This window comes from Microtus oregoni, unplaced genomic scaffold (genome assembly GCF_018167655.1).
Source record: "Microtus oregoni isolate MIOR12 unplaced genomic scaffold, Mior012 000015F_ref0000493, whole genome shotgun sequence".
Classification (NCBI taxonomy): domain Eukaryota; kingdom Metazoa; phylum Chordata; class Mammalia; order Rodentia; family Cricetidae; genus Microtus; species Microtus oregoni.
Genome location: NW_024543074.1, coordinates 25,530,983 through 25,552,160, shown reverse-complemented (window position 1 = coordinate 25,552,160; position 21,178 = coordinate 25,530,983). Strand labels below are relative to the sequence as shown.

The window sequence follows — 21,178 nt, the reverse complement described above, 5'->3', positions numbered from 1 at the left end:
TTATGGATCTTGGATTGTAAATAGTATCTTTTAATTTAATCTAAAGTGGTCATTCCTCCTTCCACCCTACCCCCATTCCACCCTCTTTTGAGGGGGAGAGGGGCTTTGAGACAAGGTCTTACATAGCTCAACCTCAAACAAACTCCTGATTCTACTGTCTCTACTTCTGCAAGTCTGGGGTTATGGGCCTAGGCCATACCACCTTGGTTAGCCTCTGCCTTTTTTTTTTTTTTTTTTTGAGACACTGTCTGTATAGCCCTGACTGTCCTGTAGCTCTCTATGTAGACCAGGCTGGCCTTAAACTCAAAGAGATCCTGCTGCATCTGCCTTCCGGTGTTGGGATAAGGCGTGTGTTGCCATGCCCAGCCCTCTACCACTCTTTCCCGACGAAGGCAGTAGGGCCTGTTTCTGTGCTCGCTCTACCATGGAGCCAGGCTCAAGCCCAGCCTCGGGCCACTGCTGTCCACGTTCCACCTCATCTGCTTTCTTTCTTCTCAGTAATCAAGGGTTTGATTTTTTAAATTGTATTTTACTTATGCATTTTATTTTCCTGGGGATAGAACTCAGGTCATCTGGCTTGGTAGTAGGTGCCTTTATCTTGCCAGTCTGGTTTTTTTTTTTTTTTTTAAAGAGCAAAAGTGGGGATGGGAGCTGGAGAGATGCCTCACAACACACACATGCACACATGCATATGCACATGTGCGCACACACACATGTACACACACTACACAAATAAACAAACAAATAATAAATAAATCTTCAAAAAATAATTTGGACAGGTGGTACTGGGAATCAAATCCAGGGTCTCACATGGGCTAGGCAGGCTCTCTGCCACTGAACTATACCTCCAGCCTGGGAGTTTTCTTTATACCTACCTGTAAAAGTGAGCCCAGACTTGCAGCAGTGAGAAGAGCTCCTGGCTGAGCAGAGCCGCTCTGCCTAGTGGGGAGTGCATGGGGAGTAGCAGCTAGTGCAAAAGGGCCCCCTCGGTCTTGGGTGTCAGTCTGGCCACACCCACAAAGCAGGCTCAGATCCCTTTGTCAACCCTGGGTTTCTCATTGCTGGAGTGAAAGGATTTAATATCGTTGTTTATATGGCCGGTGATAGATTTATGTGGTTCATAGCTGTGCACTCTTAACTGAAATATCAGTATTAGAGTCTAAAATAGCGCGTGTCTATTGGCATGTACGGCTTGTAAACCGTAAGATCTCGGTTGGTGGCGGGGAGCTCATCAGTAGACTTAAGTGGTAAGGGCAAGTTCATTTCATTATTCAACAAATATTCATACAGCATCTATCTGGTGCTAGACAAAGTTTGTGGATTAAAACAAAGAGGGGGCCAGATTGGTGTCACAAACCTTGAATCTCGGCACTCAAGCAGAGACAGGCAGAGTCCTGTGAGTCTGAGGACAGCCTGGTTTACATAGTGAATTCCAGGCCATCTAGGGCTACAGAGTGAGACTCTGTCTCCCACATCCTCCCAAAAGAGACCACCATGTGGCTTCTGTCCTCGACAGCTGCTGGGCTCATGAAGGACACAAGTCTCATGATGATAACAACACTAATAGCTGTGGTGGGACCCTCTGGTGCTTCCAGAACTTGAACAAAGGCCAGTTTCAGTGTCTGTACCAGGACTTGGGGTGATCAAAGCTAGCTTGATAAGGGCTGAGAGAAAAGAGTTCAGGCAGAGAGAAGAGCTTGGCTAAAAGCCTGGAGCCTACCCCGAGCCAGGGAGGTGGCTAAGAAAAGGTCCAGTGGCTGAGACTGAGAGCCATGAAGAATAAGATGGGAAAGGTGGGCTGAACCTCATCACCATCGCATGGAGGGTCCAGAACATCTAGCAGGGTGTGAGGCAGGAACAGCGAGAACGTTGTCAAAAGATTTTGGCTTTAAGAAAATGAATTGGAAATTGATGTTTGGGCTAGGTGTGGTGGCATATGCCTTTAATCTCAGCACTTGGGAGGTAGAGGCAGGCAGATCTCTGTGAGTTCAAGGCCAGCCTGGTCTACATAGCAAGTTCCAGGGCAGTTATTATTGCATGGTGAGATTCTGTCTCAAAAACAAAACAAAAAAAAATTTGACATTTATTAGTTTTGTTTTGTTTGGTGGTAACTTTGTATTGACATAAATCTTACGTGAAAGCTCACACGTCATCAGTGTACAGCTCAATGCACGTTCATAAAACAAGCCGTCGTCATGAGCAGCATCTGGATCAAAAACACGAGGGCAGCCTGGTACGGTAGGCAGCACACACCTTTAATCCCAGCACTCTGGAAGCAGAGGCAGGGTGTCTCTGTGAGTTCAAGGTTCAGCCTGGTCTACTCAGTGAGTACCAGGACAGCCAGGGCCATACAGAGAGACAGACTGTGTCTAAAAAAGAAAAAGGAAAGCAATAACAAAATGGGCAAAGAGCAGCAGGAAAGTCTCCTGGGAGCCCTGTGTTCTGTACCAGACACCTCCTGACCGAGTCACCTCCCACCCCATGACACAGGTACACAAACTCTGGGTCTCTGTAGTTTAGTTCTGCTGGTTTTCAATTTGCTGCAGATGAGACAAACAACCCACTCCATCCAGCAACCCTCCAACAGCATTAGGTCCTTCAGCCATGGTGCTGTCTGAGGCTGGAGTTTTGCATGGTATGAACAGGGCCAGTGGTGAGCATGTGGGCAAATTCCCTGGCACTTCTACTCCACCGACCGCTGGATTTATTTCATCAGGCCTAGAAAGGGAGGTTGTGCTTGCATTTGTTTTCCAAACTGTTTACACGACATAAAGGAGTCCCACTCAAGTCATCTGTGACCATCTCCACCTTCCACCTTCTCCTCCACCTTCTACCTCTCCACCACTACTTTCTGCCACCACCACCACTAGTAGTGGGTCTCTTACCAGGCCTAGGCTCACAGACTTAATTCTCCTCCCTTAGAGGCCCGAAGGCCAAGGTAGATGGGAAGGGAGTGTTTGCATTTAAAGCCCTCAATGCCTAGCGTGCTGGGAGCTGTCAAGAGATTGGGAACCTAGTGGAGCTTGTGAGCACCTCCCTGATCACCTGCTCAGGCAGAGGGGAGCTAGAGGGTTTGCAATGTCAGCAGGAGGATGTGGTGGAGACAATTGTGGGTTTCTGGACCTGCTGCAGGGGGCAGGAAATGAGCCAACTGACTGGCCCAGCTCACCATAGAAAGAGGAACAGGCTGCTATCCACTCCCACCCATCTCCACAGTGAGGATAACGTGTCCCTCTTAACTCTCTTGTACTTTCTCAAGTATGGTAGACTAAGGAAGACTGCCAGTTCCCTAGGCTGTGACTGCTGTGGAAGGGTGGAGTGGGTTGTAAGCAGGGTTCCCCTGGAGGATGTGTGGAAGCCTCTGGGATGACAGACCACTAGAGCTGAGGAAAGGCAGGAGATGGATGAGATGTCCTGGGGTTACACCTAGTTCAGAGTGGAATAGGGAACCTGGAGCTGTCAGTGGATGGCCGGTCCTCTGTCAGAGCTGCTCAGTCTGTGTTTCCCTCGTTTGCTCATCGCTGAGTCAGCAAACTTGGAGGCTGCCAGCCACAAAAGGGATGGGAGCAGTGCAGACTGGGTCTCAGGTCATAGAACTGCACACTTGGAATATGACTGGCCGTCTTGGGGGTTTGCAGTGTGCCACCTGCATTGCTGCACGTGGCGGTCTCTTGGGAGCTCATAGCTAAGGTGGAAACGAAGACTGGGGATAGGAGTGGAAATCTAGGAGTTAGGGGCTACTCGAGGCTTGGAGGGGGTCAGGTTGTATCTTCCTTTGGGAAGTTCCTGCAGAGCTGGTGCCCAGGAAAGTCGTTCTGCAGGAGATGGGAGTAAAAGGCGCCACAGGTTGAGGAAGCAGTCTGAGCAAAGGGCTGAAGATGGGGAGAGCCATGCTATTCCAGGTGGTCTGGTGGGGAACACAGTTGTGAGCATATCTACCATTGGGAGCAGGGGGAAGGGTACTGGGCCAGAGGCCATGACAGCCTGGGAAGAGAGAGAGGCAGAGTTGTTGAGCAGTGACCTAATTTGGGGACTCAGGAATGCTTTATTCTTCTACCCCTCTGTCCAACCCCCACCCCCAGATCAACCCCCCAGCTGTACTGTCATGTAAATTATTCAACAGATGTTTTCTGGCCCCTACACTGTGTAGTGTCCTAGGCCTCAGAAATTGCGTGACAAAGTAGGCAAGACTGTTGGGGAACTCACTCAGTGGAGGAGACAGATGATAAGTAGCAAAATAAGGAGGCAAGCTACCCTCTGGTGGTGACAAGTTCTAAGCAGGAAATCATGAGGAGCAGGGGCGCGGGGTGGGGCTACTTCGAAGAAGCAATATGAGGGGCTACAGGGATGGGAATGAGCCATTTTAGGGAGTGAGAGGCCAGGGTTCCAGGCAGAAAAGACAGCCCAGCCAGAGGGCCAGAGGCAAGAAAGGACTAGGACCTAGAGTTTGTTAAAGGCCACGCATACATCAGCAGGTCTTTCTCTGGAGGAGCAGGGCAGGTTGGAGAGGTAGAGATGGGGTCAGAGCCTGCCTGGGTTATGGGCTGTGATGACAGGTTTAAAAAAATAAAAATCAAGGAGGAGTCAGAGAGTGAGTTAGCGGCAGAGGACTTCCCTGGCATGCACAAGACCCTGGGTTCAATCTTCAACACCACCAAAAAGGAAAAGGAAAGATGCCTGATCCTTATTCTAAGCTGGGTGTGGTGGTATAGCCTTTTAATCCCAGCACTCAGGAGGTACAGGCAGGTGGATTTCTATGTTTGAGGCTAGCCTGGTCTACAGAGCGAGTTCCAGGACAGCCAGGGCTACACTGAGTGGCCCTGTCTCAAAAAAAAAAAAAAAAAAAAAAAGGTGTCTAGTGGTAAGAGCTGAGGAAGTGAGACAGCACCCCGGTCTGTCCCTCCTCTGCTAACTTGTCCTCCAGCCCACCACAGCCACATCGTGGCCTTTCAAAACATAAGCTAATCATGTGCTTCCGCTTTACAAAGCCCTCCATGGCTTCCTGTCACCCCCACGAAGTCCTCGGACATGGTTCGCTGTTCACTACCAAGGCGCTCTTGGGCTCTCCTTCCCTACCATACTCTGCTTTCAACCCCAGCGGAGCTGCTCGCTTGCTCACCTGCTGTCTCAGGCCAGCCAAGCCCCAGGCCCCACCGAGTCACGTGGACAGTGAGAATGTTCAAGCTGACTCTGTCCTGTCTGCCATTTTCTTGGACTTGGGTTGGGGGACAAGAGGTTTGCATCAGGTTTGACAATCTACTCAGGCTGTCTTCATGAGGTCTCCAAAACACCAGTTCTTAGTCAGGAAATGCTAAGGCCAGACGGGTCCAAAGCTGTAGCCGGCTTTGCCCCTCAAGGACCCAGCATTGTGACTGATACTTCCTGGTTCCCCCGTCCCATCCACAGGACAGCAGCCTTTTTTAACCACCAGACACGCTCCAAACCCTGTCAGGGTGCGTAGCAAACAGACAGGGGCTATGGGCAATCAGGGGTTACAGGAAGACAGGAGCTACAGGCAGACAGGGGTTCCAGTCAGTCAGCGGTTACAGGCAGATGACAGGGATTATAGGCAGACAAGGGTTACCAATAGACAGGGGTTCCAGGCAGTCAGGGGCTACATTGAACTCTCTTCCTTCCTGGAGCCCTGTAGAAGCAGAGGTGAGAAAGTGTTTTCTCCATAATGCTGAGTCTGGAGGCCTGAGTTAGGGAGCTGTCCGTCTTTCTCAGGTCTGGGCCTCCTCCTCAGGCAGGAATAGGAAGACAGGACCTGGGCAGACAGGGAAGGAGAAGGAGCCCTCAGCTAGCTTATCTTTGCTGTCTGCCCTCCCACTCAGCCTCCTGGTCACCAGGCGCAGCACTAACAGGACATCAACACCCCTCTACCGATGTGCCGCGTCCACCATTCCAGATGAAATTGCCTGCCATCCAGTAGGTAAGTCAACTCCACCTCCTTAGTGTGTTCCTCAGGAGTCTCCCATGTCTCAGCCCAAGCCATTGCAACGCCAGTCCTGCCTGATCTAGCCCTACTACCCCTGACCTCCAGCCCCACAGTGGGCTTTTCTCCCCAGTGCCCAGGCCCATGCCACCCACCCATAGTCCAGCCTGCTTCTCCTGATCAGTCCTGATGACAGATCTGGAACCAACACTCACTGACTGCTCACCATGGCGCTTTGTTAGTAATATAGTCACGTTTTTATGTGTCTCTGTGTGTGTTCACATGTAGGCAGGCATGCATATGTGTAGAGGCTCAAGGCTGACTGACTTTGGGAGTCTTCCTGGGCCCCTCTCCCCATGTATGCATTCAGGTCTAGGTCCAGCAGCCAGCCCCACAGTCTTAACTCAGAGTTCACAGGCACCTGCAGCCCCCAACACACACACCAGGAGCCCCTTGACAAACCCCAAGTAACAGTTATTTCTGAATCCCTACCACGATATCAAGACTGGGCACCAGGGTCTTTGCTGAGATGGTCAATGGGGCTGGACAGGGACTGCATCCTGGCATGCCCAAGCTACTGTGGTCTGTGGAACCCCCAACCCCAGTGTCTAGAGACTGCTGACGTCAGCAGCCCTGTGCCCCCGACCTTTGCCTCACCTCCCCAAATCCCTTCATCCTTCCCTGCCTTAACTGTTTCAGAGAACATCTATATGCCAAAGGGCAGGTACCAGGGAGTGACCGTGGTCCGGAACCACCATGGTGTTTTGGTGAGTACATAGGCAGGAGGCCAGAGGGCCTTGGGGAGGCTGGTGTTGGCCTTGGTGGGTGATGATGGTGTTGCCAGTCCTATTGCTATGCTGCCGTCTCTCTGTCATCTGACCATCTACACAAATGCCAAGTCTGATCCAGCACCCACAGCCTGCACTTTGGACCCTAGCAACTGTCCCTGAGGAGGGACACAGCCGTTCCTCTGTCCTCTGTCTAGTTCAGCTGCTGAGTTCTAGAATGGAAATGACTGACCAGGGAATATGGGGCTGACTCACCCTGCCTGCTCCTTCTTTCCGCCTCTCCACAGGTGTGCATTCAGGTACGGGCCCGGCAGCCCAGCAGCCTTAACTCCGAGCTCACAGGTGCCTGCAGCCTACTGAGCCCCAGCTTGGACTTCCTGGACCAAGTCTACTTCTCTAACCTTGGTAAGGATTGGAGATTCTCTGGCCTTGGGCAGCCATAAAGGGATCCAATAAGAAACACCAATTCAAAGCAGAGGCAGACAGATGTGAAGGCCCAGAATGGGACAAGCAAGCTCAGGGTCATTGTCAGAACGAAGGACGCTTCAAGGACAGGTGGCGGTGCACGGAGGCTTCATCTGGCTCTGTCTTCTCTGTATGTTTCTTAAAGAAAAACTCCTGGATCCAGGCATCCATGTGGACCTCGGTCACTACTACAGAAGCAAAGGAGGCAGCAGAGGGGAGGATAAGACACCAGCCAGAGGACCCCGGGCAGTGGAGGAGAAAGAGGAGGACGATGAAGAGGAGGAAGCTGGTGAGAAGAGGCAGATCAGGTGCCTCCATAATGAATCCCCAAGCTAATGGCCTCTGGGATCAAGGTGTGTTCAGATCTAGAAGACAGGGAACAGTGACTATGTCCTGAAGATGAGGAACGGTGGCTAGGTCCTATAGATAGGGCAAGTCCTGCCTCTGTCTCCTCATATTTTTAACATTTATTTGTTTGCATATTTGTTCACTGTGCATGGGCATGGGTGTACTCATGCTCCAAACACACCTGTATCACAGCACACATGTGGAGATTAGAGGTCACCTTGCAGGAGCCGGTTCTCTCCTTACTACTATGTAAGTTTCAGGAATCAAACTCAGGTCATCATGATTGGCAGCAAGTTCCTTTGTCAGCTGAGCCATCTACCTGGCCTCGCTCATCTTAGAGGTGGGAAAACCTAGGTGTTCCCCCCTCCCCTCAATGAGAGTGATTCCCATAGCAGTCAGAACCAGGGTCTAGATCTCTCTTTGCCCTTAAGGTAAGAACTCCCACGTTCAGGAGCTTCCCACTTCTTCCCTGAACTGAACCTTAGGAATGAGTATTTTGTGTATGTGTGTGTAGGTGGGTTGGTGGGTGCCTTCCAGGGCAGAACATGCTGCCCTTCCTCCTGCCCCGAATCTCATACCCACTCCAGACCAATTCCTTTATTTTCACCAGGCACTGAGATTGCTATTGTTCTGGATGGCTCAGGAAGCATCGAGCCCGAAGACTTCCAGAGGGCCAAAGACTTCATCTCCAACATGATGAAGAACTTCTATGAGAAGTGCTTTGAGGTGGGCTTCCCTGAGGTCTGAGCTTTCGTCACCTGTCGCTCATCTGTGTCTATGTAATGGCTTCAGAACAACCACCCTTCATTTGCTCAGAACTCTTCAGATGTTTGAGCCAAACTCAGCTGGGCCACTCTTCTCTCAGATTTGCCTGGAGCTGCCATGCACCTATAGACATCTGCTTGCTTGACTGCAGATGGGTGACTTGAGGTGACCCTACTCATTTGTGGTAGCTGTGAATCTCCAGAAGGCCAACCCAACCTTTCATGTCCCAATGCCACATGGCAGATCCTACAGTCGACATAGAGGGGTCATCATGGGGATATGGATTCAGGGAGAAATCACTCTCCTCCACCTGAGCCTGACTGGAGACTCCCTTTGCATTAGCATCTCCTTCTATCCAGGGCCAACAGAGTAGATGAGCGGCTTCTTCCTGCCTTCCCAAGAGAAGCCCCTTGGGGCAGGGGTGTCTATAGTATGGTCTGATGACCCCTTCCACCTCACTCTATTCTCCAGTGCAACTTTGCCCTGGTGCAATATGGGACCGTGATCCAGACCGAGTTCGATCTTCTGGACAGCCAGGATGTTGTGGCCTCCCTTGCCAGAGTTCAGAACATCACTCAAGTGAAGGATGTGACTAAGACCGCCTCAGCCATGAAGCATGTCCTGTGAGTAGAATGCCTGCCAGAGGCTCTGTGGCATAGGGTCTGGAGGAGTGGCTGGGCAGAACTGTGGGGAGTAAGGATGCCGAGGAGTGATGTCATGTCTGACACGAAGATAATACACATCTTTGCGTCTTAGGATTTTGGTGAGGATTAAATAGCTAAAATATATACAGTATTTACTATACTGGCCGGTGCATAAGTATCATAGAAACCAGGCATTGGTGACATGTGTCTGGAATGCCAGCACTCAAGAGGTTGGACAGTGTACCTCAAAACCTCAAAAGTGAGTCTGAGGCTAGTCTGACCTACATAGCCAGTTTCAGGATAGCCAGGGTTATGTAGAGAAATCTCGTCACAAAGAAGAAACCCAAACCAAACGAAAACCCCAAAGTACAAATTTTTTTTTTTTTTTTCTTTTTTTTTAAATATTTATTTATTTATTATGTATTCAATATTCTGTCTGTGTGTATGCTGCAGGCCAGAAGAGGGCACCAAACCCCATTACAGATGGTTGTGAGCCACCATGTGGTTGCTGGGAATTGAACTCAGGACCTTTGGAAGAGCAGGCAATGCTCTTAACCTCTGAGCCATCTCTCCAGCCCTAAAGTACAAATTTTTATAAAAGTGAAATAATCATAAAATAAAAAAAAATACACAGAATTCCATACTGCGTACACACAAGAGGGGCAGATGCAGTGCTCTTACTGGAGGGAGCAGGTGGGGGGTGAGCGCATGCGTGGTGTGGCTGATGCCTTGCTGTGTGACCTAAGGCCCCCCTTTTCTGGGCCTTTGTTCCCCATCTGGAGGGCTCCTTAACTTTCCAGCTCAAGCAGGTCAATGAGTAAAAATTTGCCGAGAGCCCAGACTCCTCTTTGGAAGATTGTCTTTATTCTTTCTCTGTTAAGAGACAACATCTTCACTCCAAGCCACGGCTCCAGGAAGAAAGCATTGAAGGTCATGGTGGTGCTTACTGACGGTGACATATTTGGGGACCCTCTCAACCTTACAACTGTCATCAACTCCCCAAAGATGCAGGATGTTGAGCGTTTTGCCATTGGGGTAAGAGCCAAGAGCTGGGAGGCAACCCCTGGCTCTGTACAGCCTGGGAAGAGCCCAATGGAGACTTTTGGAAGCAGTATATCCAAACCCTCTCTGTTCATAGACATTCCTCTCCTCCTGGCCACCTGCTTCTGCGCGGCCCCCTCCTTATTGGGTCCTACAGAAGGCTCATCCCGAGGTGGTCATAGCTCACAGGCTGAGAAGAATGGGGAAACCTGTACAAAGGTCCCTAGGGAGACGGTGCTGAGCTGAGTAACATGAACAGCTGGCCTTCTACAAAGGGGAGGGTCATGAGGCTCTGTAGGCAGAGGGGTCAGCAGAGGATGCCAAGAACAGCCAGGTGTGTCAGGAACACACCGCCAAAAGTGGAACTTTGTCAGGGGTAAAGGGCCAGTGAGCAGGGAAGGAAGGAAGGAAGGAAGGAAGGAAGGAAGGAAGGAAGGAGATGGTGATGGATCTCTCTCTGACTGGGGCCTCCTTACAGGTGGGCGATGCATTCAAGAAGCCTAAGACTGACAAAGAATTGAAGCTGATTGCCTCAGACCCCAAAGAGACCCACACTTTCAAGGTGACCAACTATACGGCTCTGGATGGGCTGCTGAGCAAGCTACAACAAAGCATCATCCACATGGAAGGTGAGGGCTCCCCCAGGGCTTGGGAGTGCACCCTCAGCGTCCAGCAGGACACCCTCCCCAGACCAACTCTCCCTGACCCTAACCACCTCCCTGTTAATGCCTAAAATGGCAATGACACCCCCAGTCCTCCTCATTCCCCCGAATCTATGAAAATCTCCTGAAGCAGTGGTAGAAAAGCAAGGAAGACTGGGACATAGTCCCAACAGGAGCTTACAGACAGGGAGACAGAGGCCCAGGAAGAGAGCGTGGACTGCCCAGGCCGAGCCAGCCAGCTCTTGCTTCAGCATGACCCAGATCTCTGCTCTCAGCTCAGGGCACCATTCCACCAAATAATCACCCCTTCTGGGGCCTGGCCCAGCTGGCCCCTCCTGGACATGCCTCACCCTGCCCCTTGGCACAGTGTCTCACCAGATTCCTTGGCTTCCAGGCACAGTTGGAGATGCCCTTCAATACCAACTTGCACAGACTGGCTTCAGCGCCCAGATCCTGGACAAGGTTTGTAACCCACTCAGCGTAGTTAGGGTCTCTAAGATGTGCCACCACCAGGCAATAAGGGGCTCCTGGCTCATAGTGACCCCATGGGAGTGTCTCTGGAGGAGCCACTTTACAAACAGAGAAACCACCTGCTACTTTTCCCTGTCTGGACCACTGAGATAGAGAGAAGGGTGGTGAGCTTATTCTAGGAGGTCGCTTTGTGTGCTTAAAGGATTGGGGCATTCTCTTAGCTGAAAGTACTGAGAGCTGGCTTTGGTGGCAAGCCCACCGAGGTGTGTCAGGAAAACATGTAGTTTATGTGGGAGAAGAGGAGGAAGTCAAGAAGGAAGAAGGAAGGGGACAACAGATGGAGCACTCCCTAACTGGGACCTCTGTGGAGGTGAGAGTTGAAGTCAGTCATCCCAGTGCCGTTGGGATCTCCTCCACCGATAGGCGAGCACCTTCACACCGCACAGGGGGCAATGTGGGGGCTAATGAGCACCATAATACTCGATCATACTTTAAAAAATGCTCAATATCTGGGCTCCAAGGTGCCTTCTGGAGCTAGGGCTACTCAGACTCATGAAAGCAGAGCAGAATCACAATATTGCCATCTCATCTTCCTGACCACTGAATGCCCTCTTTGTCCAGGAAGTCTTTGCTTTGCTGGCTCCTGGATCATTCCCGCTCATTTGATGCCCTCTGGGTCCTCTGCAGGGGCAGGTGTTGCTTGGCACTGTGGGAGCCTTTAACTGGTCCGGCGGTGCGCTGCTCTATGACATGCAGAGTCGTCGGGGCGGCTTCCTAAACCAAACAGCCGAGGATTCTGGGGCTGCACAGTACAGCTATCTCGGTAAGGGCAGGATGTGGTGGATGTAGACGGAACGAGGGTAGGGCCTGGAGAAGGAGAGGACTCCAGAGGATAGCAGGAAGGTGGGTGAAGGTGAGGCCTGTAGACTTGGTGCGGGTCGAGGGCGGGGCCTGGATGGGGAAGGCGGAACACGGAGTGCAGTGAAACCTAACAAATGGGTGTAGGATGAACACGGGTCCTGGAGGCTGGGCGTGGAGCAAGAGCTGGCTCTGTAGTCTGGGGGAGGGGCTAAAAGACTGACTTGTAAACTAACCCAGGGAAGATGTAGTCTGTCACACCGAGGTTGCCTGCGGGTGTACACATTAGGATTCCTGGTGGAGACAAGCTACGGCCAATCTCATGACTCACGCACAATTAGGCGAACAGATCTCAGTTAGGGACCCCGAGATTGAGAATTAGGGACCGAGGCAGGCTGGCCGTGGGCCTTTCTGAGTAAAGAGTGAGCTGGACACCTCTGTTAATAACAGCTGTGAGTACCCCTCGCCATCGGACCTCACATCCAGCGCTCATGTACTGAAGGGGTGCAGTGCACCACACATGTATGGGGACACGCATGTCACTGTCAGTGCAGAGTGGGAACAAGTGACTAGGAAGACGGAGTTGCAGGGAGCGGCTGGAGGTGGGGAACAACTGTTTACAGTCGCACTACTTTGCCCCAGGTTATTCGGTGGCAGTGCTGCACAGGGCCTACGGCTTCTCCTACGTGGCAGGGGCTCCAAGGCACAAGCTCCGTGGGGCTGTGTTTGAGCTCCTGAAGAAGGACACCTTTGTGCGACAGATGGAGGGAGAGCAGGTACCTCCTGAAGAAGTCACCTTTCCACCAGTAGGAGCTGGGAACACGGGTGGGCCTACCCGGGTGGGCCCACCCTGGGCAAGGCTCAGGTCTGAGTGTAATTTAGTGGCCCTCATGTCTGCTCAATGGTCACCCTTGGTGGAGACTCAGCTGTCACCAGAGATCAGATTGATCTGGAACACCCTCCTGGTGCTCCAGGAAGAACATAAGCTGTGTGTCTAGGTCTAGCTGTGGAGAGGGTGGAGAGGGGGTGTCCCCATCCTCAGGAGGGCTGATTTCTTTCTGAGCTATAGATGGGGTCCTACTTTGGCTCTGAGCTGTGCCCTGTGGATATTGACATGGACGGAACCACGGATTTTCTGCTGGTGGCCGCTCCATTTTATCACATCCGTGGAGAAGAAGGCAGAGTCTATGTGTACCACGTGCACATGCAGGTGAGGGTTTGGCCCCATGAGCTTGCCAAGGCTGTGCCTGCTCAGGCAGCAGAGGTCGGATGAGCCCTGGCCTGACATCTGTTTGGCAACAGTGGGCAGTGATGGTGGGTGTTCAGAGAGCGTGGCTGTCCCCTTCCAGACAGCCAGCGAGCATGGCTGTCTCCCTCTTTCTTACATAGGTGGTTGCTGGTAGCATCTGTCGTAGTTGCCCAGTAGACAGAACACTTGCCCTGGTCTACCTTGTTCCTCACAGTAATTATGGGAGTGTCTCTTACTCTCACATTACCAGTGAGGAGTCTGGGATTCAGTGAGCTAACTAGTGATGCTGGGTGTGGGAGAGACACAACTGGACCGTGGACCTCTCCATTGCTAATATAGCAATGTGTGGGAACAGAGGAGCAGGCTCCAGCCCTGAACTTCAGGACAGAAAGACACCCCGACCTTACTACAGGCTCAGGTCCCTTGTCTTTTCTCAGCCTTAGACTCCTGCTGGAGAGGGGAACCAGTGAGGGAAAAGGCCCTCCAGGTGGCCCTGGGATGGTTGCCCTGCGCGCAGCACCTTTCTTGGGGACTGAGCTGTTGGTTCGTTCATTTTGCAGGATCCTTCCTTCTCCTTGGCATTCACACTGAGTGGGCATCACGGGCTCACCAACAGCCGCTTCGGCTTTGCCATGGCGGCAGTGGGGGATATCAATCAAGATAAACTCACAGATGTGGCCATTGGTGCCCCTCTGGAGGGCTTTGGTGATGGGACCAGCTATGGCAGCGTATACATCTACAACGGATACTCCGATGGCCTCCGTGCCAGTCCTTCCCAGGTAACTCTGCAGGCTCTTTCCTGCTTCTTCTGGGGTGCAAACCTCCCACAGATAGAATGAGTGGAGCCCTCAGTCTTAAGTGCTGGGCCAGGCTCTGGTGGTAGAGAATGCCAGTGAAGGTGGGAAGTCACCAGGGGTAAGGGTAGAGGGTTCCTGACCAGGCCTCCTCCAAACCCCTCAGGGAAGGAGGGGGTGAGGCGTGGCTTACTCTCCTGGTCTGTGTCTCCTCCTCTGACTCTTCTTTAGTCTCTGGTTCTTGTCCCCATCCAGCACCTCCTTGTTCTGGCTCCTCCCCTTTCTCCACCTCCAGTTGCTTTCTAAGCACCTCCCCTAAGGTGATCCCTAGGCCTCTTACACATCTCAGTCCGCAGCACCTTCTTCTGGAAAACTGACGCTCCTGCGCGCCAATCCCCCCTCTTCTCCACACCAGGTGCCCAGGGTAGTCCCCCAGCCCCTTGCTACCTGATGCATAGCCTGCCAGCCACCACATCCCCCGCCCCACACACCATGGCATCAACTTAGACCTTCCATCCCTCCCCAGCCCAGCTCCCGCCTCCAGCCCATCTTCTCCCTGTGCCTCCAGGGAGGCTTAGAAACTGCGGCCCTGAAGGTTACTCTTCCACAGAACCTTTCCTGACGCCGCCAGCCCGGCCTACACCAAGCCTCCTTGCACCCACATCCTTTTACCTCCTTCTACCCCACCCGACCCCTGCACTGAGCCTTGGCTGTGTTCTCAGAGCACTCTGCTCTTCCGCTCCGCCTCCCCCTCTTAAGTCCCACCTGCTCTTCAGGGTTCCACCCTGATATCACTTCCTCAGAGACAGTTCAGGGCCAGGGTGGGGAAACTGTTGAAGGGAATAGAAAGCCAAGTTTCTCTTTCTCCTCCCGTAGCGTATCAGAGCCTCCTCTGTGGCTTCGGGACTCCACTACTTCGGCATGTCTGTGGCTGGTGGCTTAGATTTCAATGGCGATGGCCTTGCTGACATCACGGTGGGCTCTCGGGACCGGGCAGCTGTGCTTCGGTATGGGTCTCCCCTGACTTCTTGTGACTCAAGCCCCTAGCCCTACTCAGTGGGTCCTGCAGATTCCAAGCACTAAGGGAGGGAGAAAGTATGGGGAAGGGGCACAGCTTCTGGGGTCCACCTGGGTAAATTTGCTCCTCAGCTCTCAACAATATGACTTTGAGTGGACTGCTGAAGTCTAAGTCCCAATTTTCTTTTCTACAGTTTGGGAATAATGACAGTGCCTGCCTCACAGGGTGGGAGGAAAATACAAAACGATGCTGGAGGTGGGGGCAGGGCGCTGTGAATTCCAGAGCCCCCGACTCTGCCTTCAGGCAATTTCCAGTCCTGTGGCTAGAGCCCCTGACAACCCAGCCCTCTCCAGAGAGTCCCGTCAGAGCCCCACTCTGGCAGAAATCAGCTGGGGGTTCCCTGGGAGGGGGTGCTGAGGCTGAGGAAAAATTAGATTAAGAGAAATGAAGACAGAAACATAGGATAGACGGGGAGGACTGGAGGTCAATACCAAACAGCCCCGAGTTTGTTCCTCAGACAGCACATATACTATAGGCAAAAGGCAGAACAAAGAGCGGTACAGCCAGCTGACCACCTCCCTGCACTGTCCTCGGGAGGAAGCTCAAGCAGGTGCGTTATCTTATTCAGCTAAGCAGCTTCTAATCTCTAACGAGGAGTGCCTCTGGCTGGCATACACCAGCCCAAATCTTAGAAAAATATTCTCTTTCAACTGGGCAAAAATGCTCTTTCCCATGGGCTTAAGGGCTTAATCAGAACGTTCTCACAGCCCTCAAGGTTACTGGAAAAAGCCGAGCAGGCAAGCAAGCTCGAACTCAAATGACTTCTTTAAGCCAGAAATAACTACATATGGAAACTGAGTCACACGTGGGCCCCCACAGAGTGCCACACCTGTCGTGTGCTCACTGACTCCTCCAAGCCAACAGGCCTCCAAATAGAGCGCCCACTCCTCCCCTCTCCAATCCCCAGTCTGCTTGCCCTCCCCCAGGCTCCTGTTTCAGCAAATGGTACTGTCACCCACTTAAAGAGTGAGGATTACATTCTAGGACCGGGCCTGTTGGCATGGGCCTGTAATCTCAGCTACGTGGGAGGCTGAGGCAGATAGGGCATCAGCTCAAGGTCCTCTGAGCTACAAAGGACAAAAGCTCTCTGTGGGCTTCCTCTTTGTCCTTCTTCATCACCCTGCCTATCGTGTTTTCATTGACTTCAGCTCCAAAAACACCTCCCAGCCCAGGGGACTGTCATCTCTCCAGGACCAACACGTAGACTTTCTTGTGCTCTCTTGACGTGATCCCTCTACTCTACTGCTTAAAACCCCTCAGTGACTCCCACCTGAGTAAAACCCCCTTTCCTTGTCACTGCCGATTGCTCTGTCTGTGATTGGCCCTCCCCACCCTCCAATCCTCAGCTCTTGTCACCACAGTCTTGTCTCTCTGTCTTTTTTGTTTCTCAAACAAACCAGCCTCATCCTGCTGTGTTTTCTGCCTGGGAGTTGTGTTTTCTGCCTGGAATGCTTCCTCAGGCCTTCACAAGGTTGGCTTTTCTTGTTCATTAAGTCATTGCTTTCACTTTCAAGGCCTCCTTAACAGGGAGAGCATTTTGACCACCTGATCTAAGTAGCCTCCATTTCTGTCACCTTATCCTATTAAAGCTTCCCCAGCACCGTGTGTGTACGTGTGTGTGTGTGTGTGTGTGTGTGTGTGTATTCCTGTTTGTTGGCGGCTGTCTGCTTCCCCACAAGAGCAAAGTCTTATCTCTTTCCCTACTGTTAATACATCCTGAGGACTCAGTGCGCCCTTGCATGTTGGAAATGTTGAATGCAGCAGAATCTGTGCTCACTTCTCACTGGTCTGGTCTCTTTGTCTTTAGCTCACGACCTGTGGTTGACCTGACCGTATCTATGACCTTTACCCCCGCTGCACTGCCCATGGTTTTCAATGGCAAGATGGCTGTAGAACTGTGTTTTGAAGTTGGCTCCTCAAGTACAACCTCCAAGCCAGGTAATGGCTGCCTGGTGGGCTGCCTTGGTGTTGCAGTCATTCCTGATTGGCTTGTAGGGTTGGTGCTGGTCCCTCTCCTGGGGCCTGGCCCCTGTGTCTTTAGTCTGTAAAATGAGTATGCCTTGCCCCCCCCCCCCCCCAGCCAAAAACAGATAAGCTGAGATCATAGCCAGTAAGGGACTTGGCCCAGGCAATCTCCAGGATGTTTCCAGTTGTCCTGTGTTTGGTTTTCATCCCCCCTCCTCTTCTCCCTCTTCTTCCCTCCCCCTTCTCCCCTTCCTCCTCCTCTTCTCCCTTTTTCTCCATCCCTCCTTTCCCACCCCCTTCCACATTCTCCTAGTTTCTTAGTTAGGGTTGTTGTTGTTTATTGGTTTTTCGAGACAGGGTTTCTCTGTAGCTTTGGAGCCTGTCCTGGAACTAGCTCTTGTAGACCAGGCTGTCCTCGAACTCACAGAGATTTGCCTGCCTCTGCCTCTGGAGTGCTGAGATTAAAGGCGTGCACCACCTCCGCCCGGCAATTAGGGTTTTTTATGGCTATGATAGAAACACCATGACCAAAAGCAACTTGGAGAAGAAAGGGAATCTTTCAGTTTACAGTTTGCAGTTCATCGTCCAAGGAAATTCAGGGCAGGAAGTTAAAGCAGAAACCTGGAAGCAGAAGCCGTGGAGGGAGGTTACTTACTAGCTTGCTCCTCATGGCTTGCTCCGCCTGCTTTCTTATAGCACCTAGGACTGCCAGCCCGGGGGTATCACTGCTCACAGTGAGCTGGGCCCTTCCCCGTTTATCATCAATTGAGAAAACGCACCACAGGCTTGCCCACGAGTCAGTCTAATGGGGACATTTTCTCTACTAGGTTCCTTCTTCCAAAGTTGACATGAAGCTAGCCAGCACACCTGCCTAAACTCTTTTTCCCTAAGGTTGGACTCCACCCAGGAATGTGCTGGGTATAGGTCCAGGCTCTGGTCAGGTCTACCAGAAGTAATGGGGTGGGGTGGAAATCACCTTCAAAATGATGATGAATAGCTAGGCATTCATACCAGCACTTAGGAGGCAGAGGTAGGGGGATCTCTGTAAATTCAAGGCAAGCTTGATCTATATAGTACGTTTCAGGTCAAGTCTCAACAAAACAAAGCAAAGTCTGGGAGGATGGTCCCAAGGAAGTGCCCACAGACCACACAGGGATTCTTCAGCAGGCTGGGGCTCTTTGTCTGGGCCTTGACCTTTCCAGCCTCATCAGAAGGTCTGGTCTTCAACCCCAGGCCTTGGAGAGATGTCACTCAACTTCACGGTAGACGTGGATGTGACCAAGCCGAGGAAGAGGCTGCAGTGTGCAGACACGAGCAATTGTCAGAGCCTCCTTAGGAAGTGGAGTGGGGAGTCCTCTCTGTGTGAGCACCTCTGGCTCATCCCTATAGAGCAGGAGGTAAGTAGAGAATTTAGACAGCATCCCAGAAAAGATATGTGCCACGCAGGCCCCTTTCTATGCAGACAAATAAGGCGACTGAAACAACTCCAGCACATCAAGAACCACAAAGTGACACTGGAAATAGAAGCCTACCAGAAATCCAAACAAAAGCGGCTTGGGCTGTGGGTGTGGCTCAGGCACACAGTGAGTGCTTTGCACGTGTGAGCCCCTGTGCTTGGTCCACTGGGAAGGAAAGAGCCAAGGGAGAAGGGAGAGGGAGCAGAGAGAGGGAGGGAGGGCGCCTACCAAAACTGAACACGGATGACGTCACTGAGCTTTCTAGTGGCTGGACAAAGAGGGGAATGGTTTCATTGTGTTGTCTCATCTTACCTGACAGTAATAGTAGGCTGAAGGGCCCTGAGTGGATCCATGACAAGGAAAACTGAAGGATTAAAAGGCAGAACTAGAGGGCTGGAGAGATGGCTCAGTGGTTAAGAGCACTGACTGCTCTTCCAGAGGATCCGGGTTTGACTCCCAGCACCCACATAGTGGCTTACAACCATCTGTAACTCCAGTTCTGGGGGCTCCAATGCCTTCTAATGACTTCCAAGGGCACGAGGAACTTACATGGTGCACAGACATACATCCAGGCAAATCATACACACACACACACACACACACACACGGAATAAATAAATAAATATTTTTAAAAGGCAGAACTAGAAAGAATAAGTTATTTAAAAATGTTATTTAGCTGGGAGGTGGTGATGCACACACTTTTAATCCCAGCACTCGGGAGGCAGAGGCAGGCGGATCTCTGTGAGTCGGAGGCCAGCCTGGTCTACAAGAGCTAGTTCCACAATAGCCAGAGCTGTTACCCTGTCTCACCCCCTCCCCAATTATTTAAAATGAAATCTTGGCAAAGATATTGAGAGGTATGGTTTTTAAAAAGTGGCCTTGTCAGAACTCAGATTCTAACAGGTCTTTGAACTCTATGTACCATTTGTTTCAGAAAACAAGCTTTGAATGCACCTTTAATTGTTACTTGGCTTAGGAAAGTTTCTAGAACATCTATAAATCCTCTAAAAATAAAGGCAAAGAGCCAGAGAGATGGCTCAGTGGTTAGGAGTTCACCTAGACTCCTTTAATCCCAGCACTCGGGAGGCAGAGGCAGGCGGATCTCTGTGAGTTTGAGACCAGCCTGGTCTATAAGAGCTAGTTCCAGGACAGGCTCCAAAGCTACAGAGAAACCCTGTCTTGAAAAACCCAAAAAAAAAAAAAAAAAAAAAAAAAAAGGAGTTTACCTAGAGGACCTGAAATTTGTTCCCAGCACCAACCTGGGGGACTTGTGAATCCAGCGCCACGGGATCCAATGTCTCTGGCCCCTTTAGGCACCTGCACTCTTGTGCGCATACCCCCACGCAATAATTGTGCATAATTAAAGTAATACGATAACTCTTAGAAATAAAAGCCTAACTGTATTTTTACCAGGGAATCAAGTTCACTTGCTTTCATGTTTAAAACCTTTTTATTTATTTGTCTATTTATATATTTCACAATGTATACATGAAGGCCAGAGCACAACCTGTGGCAGCCAGTCTCCCTTCTATCATGTGGGTGCTGGAAATGAATCTCAGGTCGTCAGGCTTGGCAGTAACACCTTTCCACACCAAACCTTCTCGCCAGCCCTCCATGCTCTTATTCTGACGAGAGAGCTCCTGTAAGCAGAGCCTAGCAAATGGCCTCCTCTACCGCCTCCTGTTTTCAGGCTCTACTGCTCAATATCCTTCCATGTTGGTTGGAGATCTTTGTTGTCTCACATGTGACCACGACTCTTCCCTCCATGACTCCTGTTTGCCCGCCACACAAAGTCTAAGCCTTTGTGACTGGGGTGAGAACCTCAGAGATCCCCAAGCCCTAAGGTGGGGCAGACTGGGGAAACTTCCAAAGCTCTTGGTGGCTTACTTGAGGGCCTGGGTCTTTTGGAAGACTTCCTGGTCATTGCTGTCACTGTTCGTTTCCTCTTGTCCTCTTCACATTCCCCTCTGACCTTGCCTTCCTCGGTCACCCACAGTTTTGTGAGGGGGACTGCTTTTCCAACATCACCATCGAGGTCAGCTATGAGTTCCAGGAAGCTGAAGGAAGGAAGGACCACCCCAACCCCATCCTGGACCACTACAAGGACCCCTCTGCCATCTTCCAGGTGACTCTTTCCACAGGAAGGACCCGACTTTCTTGGGGAACATCCCACATTGAATACTTGCTCCCCTCACTTCAAAGCCGGCGAGAGTTGGGAGGGAGGGTCATCAGACTGTCAGTGGGGCCTGGGGACCCTTGAGATGCTTGCTGCTCATTGCTCACTGGTGGGTAGCAGGTCTCTGGCTGTTGCCTTGGGCTTGTTCCCACAGTGCGCTCCCTGCATGCTTAGTGACACACGTGGGTATGCTGTGTACTGGAGCTCTCTTTGCATGGTATCTGAGGATGGTGGTGGGTCCCTTGTGGGTGCTGCACTGGCGCTGTCCTGCCCTGAGATGCAGAGAGGAGGTTCTTGGTTACGCTTGCTTGCTCAGGCTCTGCTAGAGCCTTCATGCTGAGGTGTCTGGCTCACCAAGCCTGCACCTACCTCTAGGTGCCCATCAGTGTAGCTTTCTCATGACTAAGGAAAGATAAAAGAGCTAGATTTTCTAATCCTCTCGTGCCTAAGGTGACTTAGCCCTTTCCCAGGCTGTTTCTCCT

The 21,178-nt window shown here is 51.5% G+C and overlaps 1 protein-coding gene across 1 annotated transcript in view; it reads left to right on the top strand.

The window, feature by feature from the left end:
* Itgae (integrin subunit alpha E) overlaps nucleotides 1-21,178 on the top strand; it is a 59,044-nt gene that overhangs the window by 15,797 nt on the left and 22,069 nt on the right. The window contains exons 3-19 of the mRNA XM_041665713.1: nucleotides 5,835-5,932; nucleotides 6,635-6,702; nucleotides 7,011-7,128; nucleotides 7,334-7,477; nucleotides 8,147-8,262; nucleotides 8,773-8,924; nucleotides 9,827-9,980; nucleotides 10,465-10,615; nucleotides 11,043-11,110; nucleotides 11,807-11,942; nucleotides 12,620-12,753; nucleotides 13,047-13,187; nucleotides 13,787-14,005; nucleotides 14,897-15,027; nucleotides 16,906-17,036; nucleotides 18,297-18,460; nucleotides 20,517-20,645. Coding sequence (XP_041521647.1) covers nucleotides 5,835-5,932; nucleotides 6,635-6,702; nucleotides 7,011-7,128; nucleotides 7,334-7,477; nucleotides 8,147-8,262; nucleotides 8,773-8,924; nucleotides 9,827-9,980; nucleotides 10,465-10,615; nucleotides 11,043-11,110; nucleotides 11,807-11,942; nucleotides 12,620-12,753; nucleotides 13,047-13,187; nucleotides 13,787-14,005; nucleotides 14,897-15,027; nucleotides 16,906-17,036; nucleotides 18,297-18,460; nucleotides 20,517-20,645 — 2,254 coding nt within the window. The remainder of the gene's footprint in view (nucleotides 1-5,834; nucleotides 5,933-6,634; nucleotides 6,703-7,010; nucleotides 7,129-7,333; nucleotides 7,478-8,146; nucleotides 8,263-8,772; nucleotides 8,925-9,826; nucleotides 9,981-10,464; nucleotides 10,616-11,042; nucleotides 11,111-11,806; nucleotides 11,943-12,619; nucleotides 12,754-13,046; nucleotides 13,188-13,786; nucleotides 14,006-14,896; nucleotides 15,028-16,905; nucleotides 17,037-18,296; nucleotides 18,461-20,516; nucleotides 20,646-21,178) is intronic.